Source organism: Danio rerio, chromosome 5, assembly GCF_052040795.2.
Source record: "Danio rerio strain M-AB ecotype USA chromosome 5, GRCz13ab, whole genome shotgun sequence".
Taxonomy (NCBI): domain Eukaryota; kingdom Metazoa; phylum Chordata; class Actinopteri; order Cypriniformes; family Danionidae; genus Danio; species Danio rerio.
In genome coordinates this window covers 27,162,802-27,187,840 of record NC_141025.1, presented here as the reverse complement: position 1 = coordinate 27,187,840, position 25,039 = coordinate 27,162,802, and the positions used below count along the sequence as shown (strand labels likewise).

Here is a 25,039-nt window from a genome sequence, read left to right as displayed (position 1 = left end):
CAGTAGTATTGCGGTATTGTGATGAATAAAATATTCTAAATCATATTATTTATTTAAAATATTTGTATGTAATATATGCTCTCAGTTTTGGTCAGTTTACAGAATTCTTGCTAAATAAACATTCATTTCTTAAAAAAAAAAAGTTGGATTTCCAACCCCGTTTAGGATACTTCTGTTGAACAAAAGAATACATTTTAAAGGAACCTTATCACTCGTATGGATAGTAGGGAATACTAATACTGGCAATAGTTTCAAGCTTTCAGATTTCTTCAAAATATAATCTTTTGTGTTCAACAAATGAAACCTAAACAGGGTTGGAACGAGTAAAGGGTGAGTAAATCCTGGTCTGAGCTGGGATTGAACCGGCGGTTCTTTGTATAGAATTCGGTTGCTCTAACAAGGAGGCTAAAGAGCATGACTTCTTTTCTCACTAAAACACCTTTAGAGGTCAGAGAAGTGAGGTTTACCTCCATAGCACTTCACTAACTGGCGTCTGTTACACTAACTCTCCTAAACCTCACTTCCATCCTGGATGAGCCCCATGTGTAACCCACTGGTCCTATTGCGCCCAACCTGTTCTGAGCTGTGATCAAACTGGCAATTCTTTCTATAGGAGTCAGTTACTCTAACAAGGAGGCTGAAGGCCATGGCTTCTTGTGTCTGTCACTAATACACCTTTAGAGGTCAGAGAAGTGGGGTTTACCTGCATAGCTCTTTTGATTTTGCTCTTCAGTGTTTGAACTCTCAGTAATGATTAAATCACACTGAACTGAGCTAAACTGAACTGAACTGAACTTAAACACTAAAACCTGAACCACACTGTTCCAGTTACTGAACCACACTGTTCCAGTTACTATGACCATTTATGTGAAGCTGCTTTGACACAATCTACATTGTAAAAGTGCTATACAAATAAAGCTGAATTGAATTGCTGGCCTCCATTACACCAAAGTGTAATGTGTAATCATTACACATTACACTTTGGTGTAATGGAGGCCAGCTATCAAAGTGCAATGCAGGTAAACCCCACTTCTCTAGCCTCTAAAGGTGTATTAGCGACAGATACAAGTAATTGAGGCCAGCTATCAAAGTCACTCCCATCCCGGACGAGCCCCCATGTGTTACCCACCGGTCCTACTGCACCCAACCCAGGCTGAGCTGGGAAGTAACGAGGAGGCTAAAGACCATGTTGGTCTCTAGAATCTGTTGTGAGTGAGGTTTACCTGTGTAGCACTTCACTAGCTGGACTGTTACATAAATAATTGCAATATTTTCAGTTTTGGGTAAACTATCCCTTTATTAACTTGACCACTATTGACCTAATTCTTCAATGCAGAAGTGTGCTCGTTTGTGTGATTGTTTTAGAACTTCCGATTCAGTTGCCTTTGGGAGAAATGACTAGAAATAATAAACAGCAAAAAGTGGTCAAACTACTCACTCTACAAATGCGTGTTTGCATGCCTATACAGATAAGCAGAATAATATAAGACAATATCAGTTTTCATCATCAAGCAGCATAGCGAGCATTTTTGACATCTAAAAATGAATAGAAGTGAATGAGACCGAAAGCCTTGAGCCAAAAATATTCAAATGGCCACACCCACTCGTATGCAAATAAGGTGAATACACAAAAAAGTGTTCAGTTTCATTGCTTCTGTCATTTATTTTTGCTGAAAGTCAGTTCTTAACATGTTTAATGGCACTACATGCAAATATATATACACAAATTATACAACATGACTATATACAAGTGTGCAAGAAAATGAGAACCATTTTAAGCTACATTTATTTACAATCAGTGCTTAAATACACAGTCACAATAAATTCTCTTTCATAAATAGACATTGCAGACAAAAATCAGGTTTAAAGAGAAAGCAGAATCTTAATTAAAAGTTAAAAAATAAAGTTTTTTTAGAAGCCCAATCATTCAGCCTTATCACAAGTGTAGTCATTGAGCTGTCCCAAAAACAAATCTTAGAGAAGCACACAAATGGTGAAGTTGGAAATCTTTGATTAGGCCGATCTTTCTTCAAGGTTAGCAAGATTTGAGCCTCCTTCAAGGATAGAAATTTGTTTGCCAATATCTATCATGACTGATTGAGCAAGAAAACAAAGGAGACAGCAACAAAGTGCGAGTATTCTTATTCAATGCTCGGAGTAAAGACAGTAAACAGCAGTAAGGCTGAACAAATATTCCCAATCCCCAGTCTGGAAATACATTTTAGAGGATGGCCGAGATGATTTTGTTCAGATTTACTGAAGAGCAACATAACTTGAAATATCTCTGTTTAACTCAACCATTCTCTGTAAAGTTACTGACCAAAGATTTCCTCAAAATTGACCAGCTGCTTGATCTGCTCGGTTTGCATGGAGTGTCGTCTTAGCAGACTCTTCTTGTTCTTGTAATCTCTGGGATGGTTCGGGGCACAGGGCACAAAATGCCTTGATCCGGCAACTATTGGTGCAGTTCCTACCACAGGCTTGCTTCCAACACCAGCATTGGCTTTGATGTCTGGAATAGGTGTGTGAGGATTAAGAGGCGGCAGATAACCAGGCCGCGTTTGTGAGATATGATCTAGGAGAAGGGCTCCGGATCCCCTCCGCTCCAGCATCGCGGGGCTCCTCCTCTGGACCAGACTCTCCAGAGATTCTCTGGATCCAGACAGAGTTGAGGAACGGCTGATAACAAGCTTGCGTTTCTCCACTCCCCCAGTTCCTCCTCCTCCGGTCTTCCCAAGGTCTTCAGAGGGTTGGCTCCCAAACTGAGGCAACTGAGAGTCAGAACTGTAGTGGTCCATTCCAATATTTCGGCGCCGAAACACGTTACGCAGACTTGAAATAGCCAGGTTGGGAAGACAGTCTGGATCCCGTTCAACAGGGAGCGTGTCTGTGATGGATGCCTGCTTGAGATTCTGATGCGAGGTGGAGTGTGGTAGCAACTCGCCATCGTAGGACATTTTTCTACTGAGCCATTTCTGTTCGTTTTTTCGTTCTCTTTCAGCATCGGACGTCATCTCAAACGCTCTTAGCAGACCTGTAGTGTCTTTGATGTCAATGCTTTGGTGCCGAGCTACCATTGCTTTCATCGGAGGTCGGCAACCATTGTACCCAAAGGAGAGCTCCTCCTCAGGGGTGATATCTAGAAGCTCCTCGGTCAAGGATGAAGACTTGCTTTGCTGAAGAAGCAGAGATGAAGGTATCTTCAGCCAGGGCTCCGAATGTAGCCTCTGTAGATGCAGCAGCTTTGCTACGCTTGCTGCTTGAAGAGGGCTTGAAACTTGAGTCGGTGATCCTGGCTTGGATATAGGAAGAGTTTGAGTGGATCCCAGATTGATCTCAGATCGGTTATTGGTTGGTGGTGAGATATGCGGAGTACAGAGTTTGATTTCAGAGGGGCACATACATGAGGCAGGGGCACAGTGCAAGCGGTCCTCGAGATTTGGAGGTGGTGGTACGTTCAGATACTGCTTGGTCATTTGTCTTCCGGAGGGTAGTTTGTCTGTTGTAATGATGATAACTTCTTTCCCCTTGGCCTTGCAGGCATCCAGTAGTACTCTCAGTGCATCTTTGTCTCCAGCGTTAACTGCGTAGACCAGAGCTGAGGAACCAGTGTGGTCTTCCAAACTAGGGTCAGCTCCACTGGAGAGGAGAAGCGACAGCACCTCTTCACCTGCCCGCTCCATGCAGGCATGCATTAAGGCGGTCTTACCAGACTTGTCCTGAATGTTGGGGTCTGCACCATTTTCAAGAAGATACCTGTTGAAAAGATTGATTCGTTAGAGTTCATAATGAACAATATCCATGTTTCAATCCAAAGATGACAATTATAATACATTTGCAAAGAAAGCAGCGTTTCCATCCAATGAGTCAAAGAGAACAAAATCATCACCTAATGATAAACTGGCACCAAATATCAAAAACAAAAATGGAAGTTACTATGAAAGGAGAAGCCACTATGGGCTTTATTAAAATAATAAATGACCTGCGACTTAGAAGGTGAAATTCAATGCACATGCAGAGGCTTTTAGAGACACAAGACTTGTTCTACGTCCCAATTCGCATACTAAACAGTATTTGAAAATAGAATTAGTATGTCCCAAATCGTAGTATGTTGAAAAGAGTTACTATTTCCATTTAAAATGTAGAACCATCCAAAAACGGTAAAAGTGGAGAACCATCCATACTCTAACCAAGGGATGGGCAAACTCGGTCCTGGAGGGCCGATGACCTGCACAGTTTAGCTCCAACACTAATCAAACACACCTGAACAAGCTGATCAGTGTCTTCAAGATCACTAGAAATCTACAAGCAGGTGTGTTTGATTAGAGTTGGAGCTAAACTGTGCAGGACACTGGCCCTCCAGGACCGAGTTTGCCCACCCCTGCTCTAACCGCTGATATTGCCCACAGTACATTGCTCGTCGGACGTGAAATTGATTAGAACTACAAACTTGAGTGAAAATTGTAAACAAACTACAAACATGGTGGACACTCGAGACCAACCGTCAAGTAACGAGGCTTCGGTAGAGTTGTTTGAATGACTGTTATTCAATATCTAGCCAACTGGAACAGATATAAACCGCTTTTTAGGTGTTATATTTCACCTGCAACAAAAATGTGAACCTATACTAAGATATGTTTGGACATTAACTTTTGAATGCATAATTACCCAAACACCTGAGGAGATTTCTCTGCATGAAAGACTTGTGAATGGCAGATTATCTTGCTGCTGCTTCTCCAACAAGGTAGGAAATCAAAATTTGAAAAAAGTATGGATGATTGACTGGGCTCGTAACTAAGCAACACAACAATCTGTTAACTAAGAAGAGTATGCAAGCTTTGGGATGTACTACTTCCGTTACACACTCAAAAGTACATATTTTCCTTCACAAAAAAGTACATACTTTTAGGGTGTAGTATAAATATATAAAATGGAACGCAGCATTGGTCTTTGGGATAGCAGCCACTCAACAGTTGTGGAAGGTAATAATGCCTGATCACTATGATGATGGACTTTAGTTGAGGCATTTTAGAATGACCAAAACAACATTTTAGGTGTTTTACAATGTGGTCGGTCTGCTGGTTTGTCAATTAATGATCTGCCAAATTAAAATCACATGGCCTTTTTGATTGCACATGCTGGAATTTATTCTGTAAAACTGTTTCCATTGTGGTTCACGCCATCAGTTCAAGCAGTTATTTTACTGAGCACATTTTTAAAAATGTGCAGATCATGGCATTTCCAGTAAGCAAATTGGAGTAAAAACAGAAAAATGGGAAACATTGCTATTGGCACATTAGGTTGTCCACAACAAAAAAGAGAACAATGTTCAAAATACATGCAAAAATATACACCTTTTTTGCCAATATAAACAGTGCTCAGCATAAATGAGTACACCCCAGTTAGAAAATTAATTGTTTTTATCCATTTCAATATAGGCAATGAATTTTGGTGCATTTAAACAAAACAGATTTATTAAACAGATACATTTATTAAAATAATATTTAGTCACCAAACATATTTATAAATTAAAAGATAATACAATTCAATTCAAACAAAATATTGCAAAATAAATTACAACCTACAAAATTTCAACAAATTTTTTTTTTTTACTTTTTGCTTCTCATGATTTTTCCTCTTTTTTTAAAATTTGTATTTAATATTTTTCTATAACATATAAATTTGGGTGTACTAGTTATTGAACCGTTATCGTAAGTTATTTTGTTAGATAAGCTCCAGATTTGGCTTCAGTACCAACTAATCTAATGTATATGCACAAATACAATATTGTTTAGCTTCCAATTAAAACTATCAATTTAAAAGAGAGATTTGTGAGAGGTGTACTTAATTGTTTCATGCAATTTTTCTTTTCTTTTTATGTTGAATTACCATCAAAAGAAAATTAAACAAACTTCAGTGTTTTATATTGTAATCAACTTACAGCAGACCCACCTGATGATCTTGGGCTTTGGGACACTCTGGGCATCAGAATGATGACTTTTGCAGGCCACCATCAGTGGAGTTTCACCTCTCTCATTGCTCTCATTGATGTAAGCTCCTCCTTCCAGCAGCAGACGTGTCAGTCTTAGACGGCACAGATACACTGCTTTAAGCAGAGAGTTCCCATCAGTCCGCACTTCTACTGAGTCCTCCATCACTGTATGGTGCAGTGGTTCAGTGGATCATAGGAGCTGATTTCTTGTTTGATTCTGTCAGGGAGGAGATGCAGACTGAGCTCACAAGTTTCTCAAGGTTTTCAATTAAGTGCCTGCCTTTTATCCAATTCATTTGCATCAAAGCAAACCTGATGTCTCTTTGACATTGAAATGTTCTCTTCCTCCTTTCCTCTAATCTTGTGTCTCTCGCTATTCATCGGGTATATGAAAATGCTTGTCATGATGACTATGTAGGTGGCATGTCTAGGCGGTACTTGACAAGAATAAGAAAACTGAATTCGTTATCTAATCCTCATTACATAAGATTAATTAATCGACTCCCATATTCTTTTACTCTTTGCTAAATATTTCTCTTCTTAACATGCAATTATGCAGCATTAACCATGATATTAAGCTGCAAATTAATTTGAACCTGAACACAAAACTGAGCTTATTAGCCAAAAAACTTCTAAAATATTTCGATAGAAGCTTATTTTTGGTTTTGTACTGCAAGTTTTACTCAAAATGTATTTTCTACATAGATTTGTTCAACTTTTTAACAACAAAAGTTGTCAGAGCAGAGATAAAAGTCCCATAATGCAATTTAATAATGTAAATAAATAGAAAATGGCCACAATTTATTAATAACCACTATTCATTTAACAGATATTTCTTTGTAGTGTATATTTTAAAGATAATAAGTCAAATATATTTTGAGAAACGCGATAAATGTTACTGTTTTACCTGATTATTATCATTATTTTCATGTGATTATTGGTGTTAATTGTATTTAAAACCATAATATTTAAAGAATTTTAACATATTAATATATTAATACATATTTATAACAATATTCTGATGTTTTTCTTAATTTTTCATCCCTATTTACTTTTATTGAAAGTGCATTGCTGTAACTTTTTAAAAAGGAAAAGACAGAGATGGGTCAAACTTATCCTGTTGATTAGGTTTATCTTCCACAGTACTTTCTTTAGCATGTTAGTTTGCACCAGACATGCACAGTCTGTTCTTATAAGAGCAATAGCTGTGTTTTTCAGCCGGCTGAATTTCAATAGCTCTGGGCAATCTGTATTTGCCTCATTGAATGATGGCATTCCTTTATACAGTCTATTGTGCGCGTGGCCTTGTTCTCTCAACTGAGAGCGCAGTCGCAGTGCACTCTGCATTTAACAAAGAGCAAGCGCAAGACTGCTTCAGTCAGCTTTATAAATGTGAATTCACTGCAGTTGATGGAAAATGAGTAAGAGGACGAATCTTTTTGTGTCCTCCAACAAAAATAAAAAGATGACAACCTGGGCTGACGCTCAAACGCTTGCTTTTCTTAGAAGTGGAGGCTGTATGTGACAATGTTAACCGAGAGAGTTCGTCAGCATCGTGTTTAAACATTTCCCATTGGAAAAAAAGCAGATTATCCACCTTTTATGACCCATGAATCTTTGTGTGGATTATAGGAATAATTTCTGTCAAACTGTAAACTATCAGTGATACCTTTTTAAAACTGGGTACAATGAGGGCTCTTAATAATTTATTGAATAAAGAATAAAATAAACAAAATGACTTTTTAGAAGGCCACAAACAATCTCAAAAACTTAAAACAAGCCATTAAGTGGTTATAATATGAATGTATATTGCATATTATTGTACAGTAGGGAAAGATACAAAGAGAAAATTATCTGGAGGAGTTTAAAATTGCTTTAGCTACAGATATGCTTGGGATATTAAACTTCATGTTAAAATACACTGCAACTATTTTTATGATGGTTAAAAATAAAGCACAAAGAAAAAACTCTCACTCCATTTTCACTCTATTTATTTCAAATAATTTGCTTCAGTTGGTTTCAGCGGAAGTTCCCAAACTGGATCTTTGGGAATCCCTAATTTAAAATGCAGGACAGCAAATCAGCCATTATATGTGACATTTGCAGTAGAAACTTAAAAAATTAATTCTTGGAATGTATATGTTAACAGTATTTATTTTTTTAATAATTATTTTGATTTCATTTGAATAAATGAATAAATAATAAATAAGCTTATACTTTCGAAAACAATTAATTTGAGTTAAGGGATCAGAAAAAATACACTGTAAAACCTAAAACTCAAACCATTTGAGGAAACCGATTGCAACAAACCATTTAAGTTCTAAAACTAATCCTAATGAGTACTTTGAACTTAATCCGTTTGGATAAACGAAGCAATTTGAGCACAGTAAAACCCAACAAATGAAGAGAACTCAAACCAACTAAGTACTATAAAACCCAATAAGTTAAAGTAACTTAAACCGTTTGAGGAAACCAATTGCTTTTTTAGTTAAACTTATACAAGTACTGTGAACTTACTCCATTTCAGTTAAAGTAATGAGATATTTAATTAACTCATCACCTTCAACACTGAGTTCAAAACTCTTTATAAATGAGTAGAATTAACCTTCAGTCAATGTTGAGTTAACTACACTCATTTCATTTGATACAGTAGACAGTATAGTTACATATATACACATATCAGTCAAAGGTTTGGGGTCTTTTTAAATGTGTTAAAATAAGCTTCTTCTGCTCACCAAAGCTGAAATTATTTAATCAAGAATACAATACAAATTGTACAATTGTGAACTGTTATTGCACTATAAAAAAAACTGTTCAAAAGTAGTCTATAATTTAATCATTTATTCCAGTAGTTTTAATGATCAACTTTCAGCTTTATTACAGCAGTCTTCAGTCACATGATCCTTCAGAAATCACTCTAATATTAATTCATTTATTTATTATTATTAATATTATTATTAAGATTAATGTTACTAGTAATATTAAAAGTAATAATGGCTTGATACATAAAATACTAAAGCAATTAAAATTTAAATAAACATTCAATAGTTTAACATTTTTGGTACATTTAATAAATTCTGCCTTGATGAACAGAATTTTCATAATCAAAAAATATGAAATAAACGACCCCAAACTGCTTTACAGATGACCAAAAAGAATGCAGTATACAAATTATGTCTGTGAATTAAACTGCACATCCCCAAAAAATTAGTTTACTAATTGAAAGGTAAAAGTTCTCTCTCTATAGAACAAGAGTAATTTATTTTATGTGACATTTTTGCATTTATAAGGAAAAAAGCTTTCTCGTGGATATGACATCTCTCCATTACAGATGTGACAGAAATTAACCTCTGTATGATTTTGATAAATAAAATATCATTTTAACATTTTTAACATTTTCATGAAGTTGCTCAGTAGTAATGTGTGGGAAAAGGTGGATAACCCATCATAATTCTAATAATACTCTTATTTTACTCGAGGTATCATGTCTTTTATGCTAATAAATTATTTTGACCTGTCTCTACCCGTAGATTTGAAAAGCCAAACAGTCAAGACAGACTTCTGATTGGTTTGGTACAAGCACACGGCCTGCTGCCGGCAGGACATCTCAGTTCAAGCTGCTAATTCCTAGAGCTCCCTGGGCTGGCATTTAAAAGCAGAGCTTTGTGTGCCATACCCCTAGTCTTCAATCGCCCTTGGGAACAGAGAGAATTTTTAATGACAGGTCTCTCTCTCTCACTCTCTTTCTGACGCTGCTGCATGCTAAAAAGCAGGGAGCAAATGAGGCCCAAAACAGACGAGGGTGGCGATTGTTGCAGCGGCGCTGAAGTGGAGCACCAAACAGAGCACTTGACGCACCTGTATGCATCTGTGATTCATGCCAGATCACGCAATGCTTAATTCTCCTCGCAAATGGTGGGCTGATTTTGTCCCTCTCAAAACACCTGCAGGGAAAATGAAAACCCACTCTCTGTGGTATCAACTGATAACTGAATAAGAATAGTTTTTGTGTGTGTCTTGATTAATGAGGGCAATGAAAGCTTCCTCACTGTGCTTTCGAGGCTTGCCAGGATCGGGCGAATAAATTATGGGAATCCTCAGCTGATATAAAGTTATATTTCCATGTCCATACCATTTATATGCTAAACAGTGAAAGCAGAAAAAGAGCAGCTCCCCTTTTTCATGCATGTCTTTTTTTCAGGCCATTTGTAATTTTTTTTATTTGCATGAAGTATTAAAGGCTAATTAACATATATTTAAACAATTAAAATTAACAAAAAAATAATTATTAGTAATTCATAAATAAATGTTTGCATGTTTAATTTTACACTCAGCTATTTTTTATAACTACAACTAATTTTTATAACTTGCAAATATTATTTATAACCATATAACAGATGTACACACACACACACACACACATATACATATATATATATATATATATATATATATATATATATATATATATATATATATATATATATATATATATGTATATTTATATATATGTGTGTGCATAGATAGATAGATAGATAGATAGATAGATAGATAGATAGATAGATAGATAGATAGATAGATAGATAGATAGATAGATAGATAGATAGATAGATAGTCAGAATTATTAGCCCCCCTGTTTATTTTTTCCTCCAATTTCTGTTTAACAGAGAGCACATTATTTCCACACATTTCTAAACATAATAACACATTTAATAACTAATTTCTATAAAATATTTAAAAAAGAAAAAAGGAACAATTCAAAGAGGGCTAATTCTGATTTTAACTGTAACTTGTTTTATATTAGAAATTAAATGCTTTTAGTTAAACTTAAATTTTAATTAAAAGGAATTATCAAAGGAAATAAGTCTTTTTGGCACACAAAATGTATATGATTAAAATACAGTAAGAGTAGTACTACTGTGGAATATTATTACAGTTTGTGCGTCAGGCTGTCCTGGAACCGAAAAAGGTCCATACACAATTTATTTATTTTTGCATGACTTTATCTCTTTCTAAAGAGTATTTATCATGAAGTTATGCAAGAATAATTTCAGATTCAAGTCTGACAATAAGGTTTTTTTTATTGTATTGTAACCACTTTCTGTTTTTTAATTCATTTATTTTCTTTTCGACTTAGTCCCTTTATTAATCTGGAGTTGCTATAGCGGAATGAACCACCAACTTATCCAGCATATGTTTTATGCAGCGAATGCCCTTTCAGCTGCAACCCATCACTAAGAAACACCCATACACACCCATTCACTATAGGCAATTTAGCCTACCCAATTTATCTATAGTTGTCTTGGGACTGTGTGGGAAACTGTAGCATATAAAGGAAACCCACACAAACACAGGGAGAACATGCAAACTTCACACATAAAAGCCAACTGACCCAGCCGAAGCTCGAACCAGTGACCTTCTTGCTGATTGTGCTACCCACTGCACCAACATGACGCCCCATTTTCTATATATATATATATATATTTAGACGTAACTTATTGAGGTACACCTGAATTAATTTTTGATTTCATTAATGCAATATCCCTTAGAAATCTTTTTAAAATGCTAATCTGCTGCTCTATTATTGTTGCTCAGTTATTTATAATGATTTTCTAATGTTAAACACAATTTTGGCTGTTTTTTATTTTGTGAAAACTTTTTAAAAAGCTAAAAAATCTGTTTTGTTTTGGTAAGATTATAATGTTTTAAATTTCACATTTGATCAACTTTATTAACAATTTTATATACAGTTAAAGTCAGAATTATTAGCCCCCTGTTCATTGTTTCCCCAATTTCAATTTTCAACACATTTCTAAACCCAATAGTTTTAATAACTCATTTCTAATAACTGATTTATTTTATCTTTGTCATGGTGACAGTAAATAATATTTAACTAGATGTTTCTCAAAACACTTTTATACAGCTTAAAGTGACATTTAAAGGCTTAACTAGGTTACCTAGGCAGGTTAGGGTAATTAGGCAAGTTATTGTATAATGATGGTTTGTTCTAGACTATTGAAAAAATATAGCTTAAAGGGGCCAATAATATTGACCTTAAAAGGGTGTTAAAAAAATAATTGCTTTTACTCTAGCTGAAATAAAACTAATAAGAAAAAAATATTATCAGACATACTGTAAAAATTACCTTGCTCTGTTAAACATCATTTCTCTTTAAAAAAAATTCAAAGGGGGGCTAATAATTCTGACTTCAACTGTATACTGAAAAAAAAAAAAAGAATTTCCACCAAAACACACGCAACTAAACTTAAAAAAATGTAATGTTCCCAAAACTTTTGACAGTTAAAATTATACAAATATATTAAGCCCAAATGCACAGTACATTACCAGCTATTTAGGGAAATCATCTGTATTAATAACACTTTACAATAAGGTTGTATTAGTTAATGTATTGTCTTTGTTAATGATAGCTAATGAAAGTAATGCCGTTAATGTAACTCACAGTTGTTATGTTAACAAGCAAATCTTGAATTTGAATAATGCATAATAAATGTATTAAACAACAATTAATAAATGTGTACACATATTCTTCATTATTATTTAATGTTAGTGAATACATTAACCAATAAAACCTTATTGTAAAGTGTGACCTCTGTATTTGGTGTGAATTATTTATACTCCTATTTTTAAGAAGATGAATAGATCCAAGGTTAAGTCTCATGAAATCGCAATCCACCCATATCACACAAAATCTTTCAAACATGCATAAAAAAGACACAGCTGCAGAGTTCTCAAGTCTCCAAGAAATCCTAATTCAAGAGAAAAGCTATTAATTATACAGTATTAAAAGACAAAATGAGGTCCTTACCTCAAATAAACCAGCTGCTGCTCTAGTTCTCCAACAGCTTGCTCCTCCGGCATGTGCTCATGGTAAACAGAAGAGTAATCCAGGAGTGAGACTAACACTAGAGCCTGAAGTGGCAGATGAATGTGTAGAGATGTGCTCTCACTGAGGATAAATGAAAGAGTGGCACAGGAGAGACACGGAGAGAAGAATAAGTGCCTGTGCTCTCAGGTCTGAAAACAAGCTACTAACCCCAGCACAGCCCATGTGCACCAGGAGGACAGTCAAGCTTAATAGAGCAAGCTGACGCCAGTCTCTGCACATCCAGCGTCAGTAGGTGATCTCTCCATTATTCGCACATTGCCAAAGAGAGTTATTGAACTCATATGCCGAGGCTGTGCGTAGATCCTCATTTGTTTCTAACTCTGATGTCAACTTGCTCGCATGGTGATGACTCCTATGGTGCCGTTACATCATTATGACACAACCGTCTCGCCTTTGAGGCATCAGTTCAGCTCCTGAGGGACGTGCAGGGTGTCTATTGATCTATTGGAGTGATGCAGCTACTATATATAAAACCACAGTGATGGCACTGAAAGGGACAATAGTAAGTCTCTAAAGGTATTAATACTGGGGGGCGTGGGGCGATAGTAAACAGTAGACAAGAGCTGGGTGATATGACAAACATTTCATATCATGATATACTGAAGATCATTACAGATTTGTTCTTTCCTCTTAAATTTTTTATTTTCCCTAAGATAAATTTGAGTGTCCTAATTTTTGTATCGTCATTGTAAGATATTTTGTTAGATTAGATCCAGATTTAGTTTCAGTACCAACTAATCTAATATATATGCACAACTATATTATTGTAAAGCACCCCACGGTCGCTGCTGAACAATTTGCTCTTTCTTTATAAAAGAAGATCTTAGTGAAATGGCATTTGGTTTAAAGAGAAAGCTAGAGGATGTCATGTTTTTCAGATGGAAATACGTAGTGTAGCAGTATTGAGATGTGAATTTAAATTGAAACTGAAAAATAGGCTATGCAAAAGTTTGGGATTTTTTTTTTGTGGATTTCAAAACCTGTAGACACTTAATGCTAATTGAATTCAACACAAAATTGATTTGAGTGACGCCGTGAACATTAATAATCCTAACATAGGTGCAACAAATCATGAAAAAGCATAACAATGGCTGATTGCTAGTTGTGCCTCTCCTTATTGACAACCTGAAAGTAGCAACATGGGAGAAGACCTTCGTAATCACCTAAAAACTAGGATAATTCATCAACATGAATTAGGAGAATGATACCAAAAGCTGTCACAAAGGTTTAAAGTCTCCATCTCCACAGTCAGAAATATAGTAAGAAAATGGAAGGCCACAGAAGCAGTTCTTGTGAAGGAAAGATGTGCTAGACCAAGAAAAAAAATCTGAAAGGCAAAGGCCAAGAATGGTTAGAATAGTCGCAGAGAAACTAGACCACCTCCAGAGAGCTCCAGGAACATCTCAATGCTGATAATGTCATTGTAAATCGTTCCACAGTTCAGCACAGTATTCACAAAGAACAGCTCAATGGAAGGTGATGCAGAAGAATCCTTTTCTGCATTCTGCCAACATGAAGACTCGTTTGAGGTATGCAAAGGCTCATCTGGTCAAGCCTGAGTCATTTTGGAAAATATGCTGTGGACAGATGCCACAACTATATGCGCTTTGCATAACGGAAGAACACAGCATTCCAGAAGAACCTGCTCCCTACTGTAAAATATGGTGAAGGGGCCAACATTCTGTGCAGATGTGTGGCAAGCACAAGTACTGGAATCCTTGTCAGAGTTGAAGGTTGCATGGATTCCAACCAGTATCAGCGAATTCTGAAGAACAATGTTCAGTAATCAGTCAAGAGACTGAAGTTACGACAGGATTGGATGTTTCAGCAGGACAATGACCCAAAGTTTCAGATCTGCCAAGGATTTTATGATTAGACACAATGTTCTAGAATGGCCATCCCAGTCCCTAGACTTCCCCAAAATCTGTGGATTAATTTGAAAAGGGCTGTTCACGCTCGGCACCCATCAAACCTGACTGATCTGAGAAATTGTGCAAGGAAGAATGGCCCAAAATGCCTTCGGCAAGAATCCAGGCACTTATCCTTGACTATAAGAAGCGTCTACAGGCTGTTATTTCAGCAAAAGGTGACTCTACAAAAGGCTGATGTCATTATTCTGTTATAAATGTTGTCCAAACTGACATTTTGAAAACTGAAAATCCCCCGCCCCCCAGGGTATAAAATGTCCAAATGAATTTGCCACCAAAAGGCCACCAGGCTATAGCTTGGAATTCTAAAAATTATCAGGGGTGGCCAAACTTTTGCATAAGACTGTATATACACACAGTATAAATGTACATATATACATACAAGGGTTGGACAATGAAACTGAAACACTGGCCAATTTAGTGTTAAGAGGTTTTATGGCTAAATTTGACCAGGCTGGTGGCCAATCTTCAACAATTTCATATTCCACAAGAGCAGAGAGTGAAGGTTTAATTAGCAGAGTAATAGCACAGTTTTGCTTAAATATTGCAATGCACACATTATAGGTGACATATTAAAGTTGGTGATATTAACCTGGAAACTGCAGCTCTTGATACATCACAAAGACTTGCTGTCTTGGTTACAGATGCGCCAGTGAGGAGCAATTTTTCCTATTCTGAACTAATATGGCATTCATAATGTTGTGTGCATTGCAATAAAAGCTTTGAAAACTAATGATTACAGGTCCAATGTGAATTAATATTATATAAAAACGCTAAAATGTAACGTGCAACATTTTCCATGCTGTTATTTTCATTTCTGATTGTAGTGTAATTTTGCACTCATCCAAATGATGAAAAAGTATAACCATAAACAATGTATTTTGTGACAGCTCACAGTAAATGATAGAACATAACATGAAACTATAGACTTTTTATTTTTATATCAGTACAATAAATATTGTAATAATGCACAGCCCTGCATTGGACACACCAAAATAAAGTAATGCATTTACCTTTTGATATAAAATGCATAAACTAATGAAGTGTAAACGCTTCCCGAGTGTCTAGGCACTCTTTGTACTCTGAAAATAAATTTAAGTGCTACTTAAGGTGCGAGCAAGGTGCATGCGTTGGGGTAATTTTAATTCCAGTCAGGTTTACTTCAGCCTGGTGGTAAACATTCGTAGTACATTAGGCTGACATACCCAAAACCAATCAGCTTTAAAAGGTTGTGCCTGATTGCGCCTTTCTAAAATGAAGGAGTTTGCGTGGGTGAGACTGAAAGTGCTAGTACGGTGACCCTTTTCCAAACTATAGGACAACCTTTGTCAATCAGCCAGTCTGAAGACCATACACAACATGCATATTCATGAGAGCAGTCAGATCTTTAGGCAGGCTTAACAGCAGACACTTCAGTTGCTATTGGATATGGAGATGAGAAGGTTGTCTTTTGCAGGTGGTGAGAGGAAGAATAATCAAGTGGATGGCAGATGTTAAAAAAAAAACCTGTTTATTACTGTGGAAAATGAGGTATGCGGTTTTTGGAATATTTTAAATAATAACCCAGGAGCTAAACAACATATAGATAAAAGGATACTTATTGGGACAATGCAAAAAATACTTGCACAGTAATTATAAACCAATGGGAAAAGTTTACTAGTTTTCAGCTTAGTCTGGTCTGTGACCTTTATTTTCTTCCCTTCTTTCTGTTCGTTGTTTCGCACTTTATGTAGTTAACAGCTCATACATATAAAAAAAAAAGGAAGAATAGCATCTTTTAATTGTCCTGGCATCACAATATATTTTTGGCATTTTTATTAATAAAGAAAATTGAAAAGTGATGCATAAAAGAAGGGAAGCTATAGGGCCAGTACATTACACAAATATGATAATGTTTTTTTGTTTTTTTTTTCTGCATGGGAGATAGGTTGAAGTATTAGCACTAACCGCTAGACCACATCTCTGACCATTGCATCAAACTTTAAAAGATCTTCTTAGTGTTCGATGCTTTCATACACTTCAAACACATACTGAACACCATTGTCCTCCTGCAAGCCGACGGGTACACCTGGAAATCTGAAAATGAGGAAACAAGAAAGAGAAACAGAAAGAACATGAAAAGTTTACCTGCACAGGTCAGGACTGTTATACAAAAAAAAAAAAAATAATAATAATAATAATAATACAGACAAGCAAATGGCATTAACATGACATTTCAGTGACCTGTGGCAAGAAGCTAGTTAATTTAACTTTTAAAAAATTTATATATATTTTTTTATATATATTTATATTTTATTGCACAATAATTGCTGAATCTGTCATAATGTGCAGTATTTAAAATGAATTGACATTACCCATACTAACTATTCCTAAAAGTCAAAAATGATTAAAATCATTGATTAATTAATGATTAAAATCATTTTTAATCCACATCAAATGTTGACTACATTGTTTTTTCACAAAAATGCTCAGCAATTTGCGAGAGCACTAATAAGGAGTTAACAAAGCAATTGTTTGTGGCTTAAAAACAAATGATAAGCTGTTGGTGGGAACTATGAATTTGATTGTTGCTCTGTGTTGCTCTGTGATCATTTTTTCATGAGTTCATGAGAACTTGTAAGGTCAGTTGGCAGAAACAGGGTTTCTGCTGGTTTCACAAAGTTAAATTTAAGACTTGAGGACAATTATGAATAAATTTTGACGTATACATGGCTAAATTTTTTGCTAACATTTTTTAGAATATCACAGTTGGAAAAGATTTTCACTTGCCCAATAAATTTTTTTATATAAAATATAAATAATAATAATAATAATACAATAATACAAATATAGGTCAGTATATTTAGCAGTAAATAGAGAACCTTTAAACTGTTGCCTTAAAAACAAAAAAAAAAAACATGTAAAAAAAAAAAAAAAAGTCACATCTACCATGGAAAATTGGTGAACCCTGCACTAGGCTATTGACACTAACATAAATACTATATTTAATGATAATATTTAATGTGCAAATGAACTGTTGACAATTATCAAATGATAACACAAAGGATCCAATTCTGTCTTAGATGAAATGGCAGTGATCAACATCCCATGTGCGTTTAACTTCTGTTTAAATGCACCTGAAAGATGTGACATTTGGTGCGGTCAATCTTTGATGTTAAGATGCCATTTTTACATAACAAGAGAGCTTTTTCTCCTCACTCATGCAACTCTTTTCAGTGTTCTCTCTGGGTACACAATACGTCTGTTCCATTGCCAATAAATCCATTAATGCTGCTTTATGCAACAATACACCCATACAAAGACATGTATAAAAAAACATTACATTATAAACGAAAGCGTTTCAAAACTGCAAAATTTAAGCCTTGGAAAATAGCCTTTTGAAGTGTAACACTATTGGAATATCAATCATCATCCCTTCAAATCTTTTGCAATACAACCATTGTAAAGGTGCAGTAGGTGATTGTCTTCAGACACATTGTTTGTTGTGCTGGTTGAAAGTCTCTTCACATTCCAATAGTAATAATTAAAGTAAATAATGTAAAAGTATTTATTTGTATTTTTGTATTCTGGGTAAGGTATAAGACTAAAAAAATGTTCATCCAATTAAAATTTGTCGGGCCAACATTTCCCATAATTTTGATAATTGGACCAAACTGTCTGTCAACAAATGAAGATTTGTACATCTGCCCAGCCGTTAACGCAGATCCGCCCATTGCGCGTGCATGTGCGTTCACATGCACACAAGAGAGCGACCAGTAAATACAAATACAGAATCAAAACTTTTGAAAATCCCGAAGCAATATTGGAGTTACTTTTGCACACTGGAGGAAGGAAGACACCATAGTTAAAGTATTTCTTTCAGACAGGTAATATTCTGTTTTAAAACTCTTAGTCAATCGAAGCTTATGTAGATGTATGTTTCGTTTTACGAATGGGTTGTGCGGGGTGACGCAGTGGCGCAGTAGGTAGTGCTGTCACCTCACAGCAAGAAGGTCGCTGGTTTGATCCTCGGCTCAGTTGGCCTTTCTGTGTGGAGTTTGCATGATCTCCCTGTGTTCGCGTCGGTTTCCTCCGGGTGCTCCGGTTTCCCCCACAGTCCAAAGACATGTGGTGCAGGTGAATTAGGTCGGCTAAATTGTCCGTAGTGTATGAGTGCGTGTCTGTTTCCCAGAGATGGGTTGCGGCTGAAAGGGCATACGCTGCGTAAAAACGTGCTGGATAAGTTGGCGGTTCATTCTGCTGTGGCGACCCCGGATTAATAAAGAGACTAAGCCAACAACAAAATGAATGAATGAATTGGTTATACACACAGAAGTGTTGTTCAGCCACTGAAAGCTTCTGGCGAATGATGTGACTATTTTCAGTTTCATAAGGTCCTTTTACAGCATTGATAATGTAGATTTTATTTAGTTTAACAACAAAACATAAATAAATACCGCTATTCTACCTAGCCTGCTTCATACTAGATATAATACAGTTTTTCTTTGGGAATTGTTGTTTTATAAAGTACCATAAAGTTTTATTATTGGCGAATGACTTGATCTAGTGGGTTGTCTACTGTCATCTTTAAGGTGTGTGTTCCTGGTTTCAGAAGGCAAGGCTGGACGGCAGGGGAGGGAGATAGGTTTCAAAGATAGCATTTAGGCAGATCACCCACTGCACCTTTAATTATATTCAAATACTTATTTTACCAGATTTTAATGTAGAAATGGAAACTTTGATTAATATTAGTCACTCACTCAGGGAGTAGCTTGTACTTGTCCATGTCAAAATTGGGTATAAATGTGTCACAGTCAAACTGCTTGAGGATGCGGGTTACAAACAGACGCCTGTGACCAGAGCGCTCCATCACCTCCTAAAGAACACACAGCGCAACATTCACAAACAGCCCATGATTGGATTGTACATGATATCAACAGAATGAGGAGGAAGGAGCATGAGGAAAGAAGTCTTTTGTACAGTTTGCCTTGAGACTGTTTCCATAACAACTGATTATACAGAAATCTGAAACACACGGAGATGTAACTAACATATAAGTGTTTGTATAATGAATATTATACATACACTTATGTAATTGTTGCATGAATATAATTAGTAAAACAGTCATTTTTATCAGCAAACTGTAAAAAAAATACCATAACAAAAATAAATAAACGCTAGATTTCATAAGAAATTAGTTGCATGAAACAAATTGTTCTACCCCATACATATGCACATTAAAATGAGATCAGATTTGCTTTTGGGAAACAAAATGTAATAATAATGATAATAAAAGATCAAAAATTGTTTATAATGGAATAGTTTATAAACCAAAAAATCTTGACAGACCAAGAATAATGACAAAATATAGGAAGACTTTATATAAAGATCACACAGAGTTTCTGCAGGTTTCTTCAAATTGAGTTTAAGACTTTTATGAATAAAACATAAATACATATATAAATAAATGTTTTGAGATGGATTATTGGTGATTAGGTTTCAGTCTGACTGGGTAACTTAACTTGGAAAGTAGGAAAATTAAGACCTGTTTGAAATGATTTAAGGTCTACAACACAATATTTCAGTGAATTTAAGACTTTAAGGCCTAAAATTTAGTTTTTGAAACTTAAGACGAAAAGCACTACTTAACTATCATTTGAAATGTCAATAATTTGCCACCATTAATTTTTTAAATACATATTCATACATTTGGCCTCTTTTTTTAGCAGGAAATCTTTCTAAATAATACCGTTTAGGATGATTGCTAATACGGATCACAGTAAATATGTGGTTTTAATTTTACAAAAATAAATCCGTTTCTCTGAATAAAAATTTAAACAGCACCTATTTTACCCCTTTTTCAAGTAAAAAAAAAAAAAAAAAGTATTTTGTGTCTCCAGAATATGTCTGTGAAGTTTCAGCTCTAAACGCCCATCAGATTATTAATTATAGCTTTGAACACCATGCAGCTGTTTTTGTTGTCTGTGCCTTTAATGCTTGTTCACCCTGCTCACTGTTGTCAGAGTGTGCCTCAATCACTGCCTTGGCTGTGTCAGATAAACAGCACAATGACAGACATGAAGGAAGCATATCTCACGTAATGTGAGAAATACTACAGTTAGAACTTTACCAATGATTTTGTAATGTATTTGTTGTGGAGTTAATTTAGGCCTTTTGATGAGTTACATACAATGTCGTTACAATGTTCACGTGCGCGCGTTTAACTTTGACCTGTTTTTGCAAGGCAAATGTGACAGGATACACGTTAATATCTACTGCTGTATGGATATCCATTATGTTAAGGTCCAAATTAAACCTGATTTAACGTCCACAACCTGGGATTGAATTGTCTTCTTTTATAATTAAAGAAGTAAAATCGCTGTTATACATTACAAACATGCACTGTTTTAAAAATGTTTTAAACCTGTAAAACTCATTCTTGATCACATTTGATGATGATTGATTATCACAGCGAGCTGAACAGATCTTTTAATCAGTTGCTTTGCGCATGTCCTGTCTTGTGGATATGATTATATGTATTACTACAGAGACATGTTAATTTGTGGCTGTCAATCAGATCGGCAGGCAGGGAAACTGCACTCCACGTTTCGGTGGGCGGTAAAATGGGAGGGATTTGGATCCTGTTTTACTATCAGGAAATCAAAATAAAAAAAAAGACTTATTGTCTTTATACAGCATCACCCCAATATGACAGTAAACACTCTTGTGCCGACATACATTCACAATGATTATTAGTAAAATGGCTGAAATGATGAAACTACTGTGCACATAGAAGGGTCAGAGGACCGTTTTAAGGATCTGAAGCACATTTTTAAATTCATTTAACATTCTTCTGCTTCTCAGAAATGACTTGTGTAATTTTACCAACCTTATACAAAGAGCTGCCACCAATTATCCAAACCTGGTCCACTAGTTTTTCGAGCTCGCCACTGTCTAACAGATGGAGAGCTGAACTGAAGTCTGAAGCAAGGTAGTGAGCTCCCTCTGGGGCTGTCCTGTGGAGTGACAGAAAATAAAACTTGTTTACATACAGCATAGTGCTTTAGTGTCTTATTTGATTACTTGAGTTCTCAGCTGAGATCAGTGATACGTTTATTTATTTATTTATTGCTGCAGCAACAACAACAACGAGTTACACTACAAATAACCCTTTAACTTCCTGCTCTACCAAATGATTAACCATGTTCTTAATGTTTTAAATGAATGACTTGTTTTAAATTATGGTTTGCACTACACAGCATTGTTGGTTTACAAAAAATTCAAACAAACAATCCTGTTGCACAACTAGACTTGATTTAGGTTTTATTGAAGAAAAAAAAAAAACGTGTTAAATGAGAATCTGAATTATTTTATGGCATACTTCAAAAAAAAAAAAAGATGATTTAGTCAAAAAGGTTTTATTTTGATCATGTTTTTAATAAATTGGTCTTGCACTTCATATTTGTTTTTCAGATTTTCATAGCATATGTATTAATTCCGGTACTTTTACTATAAACTGACATGTCAACCATTGGGTAGAGGTTGATATTTTATAAATTATGGTATGTGTTGTTAAAAAATGCAATGAGTGTGTTAAGTAGAGACATTAGGGGTTAAGAAATTCAATCCAATTTTTTTTTACTTGGTGGGGCAGTTAAAGGGATAAAACGGAATAGTCTCTACAAACTTAAGTTCATTATCAACAACAAGAGAATTATTAATTAAATTTAAGTAGCCTATAATAAAGAAAATTATAATGAGAGCAATAAGGGGGGAAACGAAAGGGCACATGAAAAGAAAATAAATTAATTAGTGACAGAAAATAAAACTTGTTTACATACAACAGAGTGCTTTAGAGTAAGGTGAAATAAGAGTTTTTAAAGATTACTTGAGTTCTCTGCTGAGAACTATGTTGATCCTGTTCTTTAGAGGTCTGTGCGCTGCAGGAATAGAGAACCATGTCTTTCTGCCCATGATGACCACATTCTTCTTACCTGTTAATAGAAACAGAATGAATGCAACAGAAAAAGACCACAATACTGAGTTCTGGTTAAAGATCTGAACAATCTAATTAAATATGACAAAAAATCTTAGCATGTAAAAGGCATAACCAATATGACAATATGTTTACCCTCATCTGAAGGGGTCATGGTCATCTTCTGAAAGTGCTTGAGTTCATTACTGTAAAAAATTACAAGGGATAAGCAGTGAAATATACATTAAAATTTCTATATTAATTTTTAAAAATAAGTGTATTATAACTTATATAATTGAATATAATCAATTAGTTCACCATAAAAATGAAATACTGTTATTACTTGGTTGCTCTTCAAACAGTTAACGTTACACACCTTCATGAGTTTCTTTTTAATGTTAAACACCAGGAGCATTTGACATTTATATTATAGAAAAGTCAACTTTGTTTGAATGAATAATGACACAATTTTCAGTTTTGTGCGAGCTATCTCCTCAAGATTAGCAATAATATGGCACGAGTTTGTCTGTAACTTGACGTTAGATGTGTAAGTTAAGGTTTTACTATCATGAGTTAAATGTGCTGAATGTGGTCATTTACATAACGGAGTAACTTACAGGACAAAGGTCAAGCTCAACTTTAAAAACTCTGTGCGCTCGTAAAAGTTTCAGTTCAGCTAACGTAACATTCTTAACGTTCCTCCCCTTCATTCTTATTATGCTTTATTTATTGTCAAAATATTAATTTTAATCGTGATTAACTTCTGTGCCCAGTTAATAAACTGTCTCTACATCTACTTACATCATATAAAGGTGTAACAATTTAAGAGCTGTTGCAGATGCAAAATAAACAACACGAAGCCCTAAAAACCACAGAAGCCTTATATTATTGAATCAAGAAGATTAGCTTAAGAGTTAGCAATAACGTTAGATAAAAGCGAATTTACAAACACTTCTCGCTCACCTTAGTCTTATTGGATGCCATGGCAGGTTTCCATTTTTCCCTATTCCCATGTCTGGACAAACAGCTACAATACAGTTGAGTATTCGAGACATATTTATTTTGTAAATACAGTTAACAAGTCACGCTGGCTACTACGCACGGTCTCGCCTTCTTCCCGCCAAGGGGATTCACGAACAAGTACGTCGAACGCCTGGCTTATTGATATGCATTACGCACTGGGACGCTCGAGAAGTGATTTGCTGTTAAAATTCATTGGCGTCAGCAATCTGGCCAATAAGGCTGTGTTTATTCTGGTTTAGCTCCACCTCAGAAGTGTGTGTTAATTTCCATATTTTAAAGACATGGCTTGGTACATATAATTTAATGCAGTGCTTCTTGTTTAGTCTGATGCCCACTTTATATTGAATCTATTGTATCAGCCAGGCAGTAAAGATCGCTGTTTATTTAAAAGAAATTATATCTTAAACGCAGCGATTTTGTATGGGATGACAATTAACTGGAAACCCTGGGGCTGGCTGACTAAAATTAAAGGTCTGAGTACATTAAAAAAGTCCATTGCAGTCAATTATGTAATCGATTCCACTACTCCAAAATTAGGAGCCGAGAATCTCAGCTCCAAAAAAACAGCAACCGAACACACCCGTCGAAAGTGAACAGAAGCACAGCTTCTATGAGCAAACATTTTGAGGTACAGCTTTAAAAGCATCATTGGATAGATATATAAACATTATACACAGGCCCGTAGCCAAGAGGGGTTTGGGTGGTTCAAAAGACCCAGCCCTCTTCTCACAGAGTCCAAAATTTGGCCCCTACAGTACATGAGCTCATTTGTCCCATTTTTGACAGTATGTCATCATAAATTGTGAAAATAGCCAATAGAAGAAGGCTTTAGGAAGAATAACCAATAAAAGAAGGCTTTTATTATCGAAATGGACACATTCTGACTGAGGAAATGAGCTGGCCAGTTTGTTATTTGCCTGCAGGCAAGTTTTTAATTTAAAACAAGTTTTGTTGTTGTTGGTGTTGTTTGTTGGTTTTTGTAAGATGGATGATAATAAATTATCATTTAAAAGTATGCATGTTGTCATATTTTTAAAATTCTAATCTGATTACATTATATATAGAACTGTAAAAACTTTTGTAAATAAACATAACTTTTTGTAAACAAAAAAATAGTATAATAAGCACTTTGACAAAAATTTTGGAAGCACTTTTGTTGCATCAAAAAGTGTGGTATCGATAACCATCCGCCATACACAAATTATTGCTTAAAATGTCACTAAAATGCAGTATTT

The 25,039-nt window shown here is 35.3% G+C and overlaps 2 protein-coding genes across 4 annotated transcripts; both read right to left on the bottom strand.

Annotated features, from left to right (window-relative positions):
- Positions 1-1,638: 1,638 nt before the first annotated feature.
- On the bottom strand, positions 1,639-16,903 carry ankrd34bb (ankyrin repeat domain 34Bb). 3 transcript variants are annotated; one of them, XM_087252506.1, is made up of 3 exons: positions 12,819-16,903; positions 5,953-6,209; positions 1,639-3,756 (listed from the first exon to the last, which is right to left on the bottom strand). In XM_087252506.1, the coding sequence occupies exons 2-3, from the start codon at positions 6,153-6,155 to the stop codon at positions 2,313-2,315; spliced, it is 1,647 nt and encodes a 548-aa protein (XP_087108632.1). In that variant the 5' UTR covers positions 6,156-6,209; positions 12,819-16,903; the 3' UTR covers positions 1,639-2,312. The 3 variants fall into 3 exon arrangements, with proteins under 3 accessions (XP_087108632.1, XP_087108633.1, NP_001091653.1); XM_087252507.1 differs by having other exon boundaries at positions 5,942-6,209; positions 12,819-13,257; NM_001098183.1 differs by lacking the exon at positions 12,819-16,903 and having other exon boundaries at positions 2,313-3,756; positions 5,953-6,155.
- Positions 16,315-23,919, bottom strand: dhfr (dihydrofolate reductase). Its single transcript, NM_131775.1, is given in 6 exon segments — positions 16,315-16,903; positions 19,567-19,682; positions 21,696-21,822; positions 22,695-22,800; positions 22,938-22,987; positions 23,745-23,919. Coding segments are annotated over 6 exon segments (573 nt in total). The 5' UTR covers positions 23,837-23,919; the 3' UTR covers positions 16,315-16,821.
- Between the last annotated feature and the right edge of the window lie 1,120 nt (positions 23,920-25,039).

Excerpts from the sequence above, each read along its gene's own strand:
- ankrd34bb (XM_087252506.1), bottom strand. The coding sequence starts at position 6,155 with ATGGAGGACTCAGTAGAAGTGCGGACTGATGGGAACTCTCTGCTTAAA. Across the intron at positions 3,757-5,952 it reads CCAAAGCCCAAGATCATCAG|GTATCTTCTTGAAAATGGTG; the intron begins GTGGGTCTGCTG and ends TCTTTTCAACAG.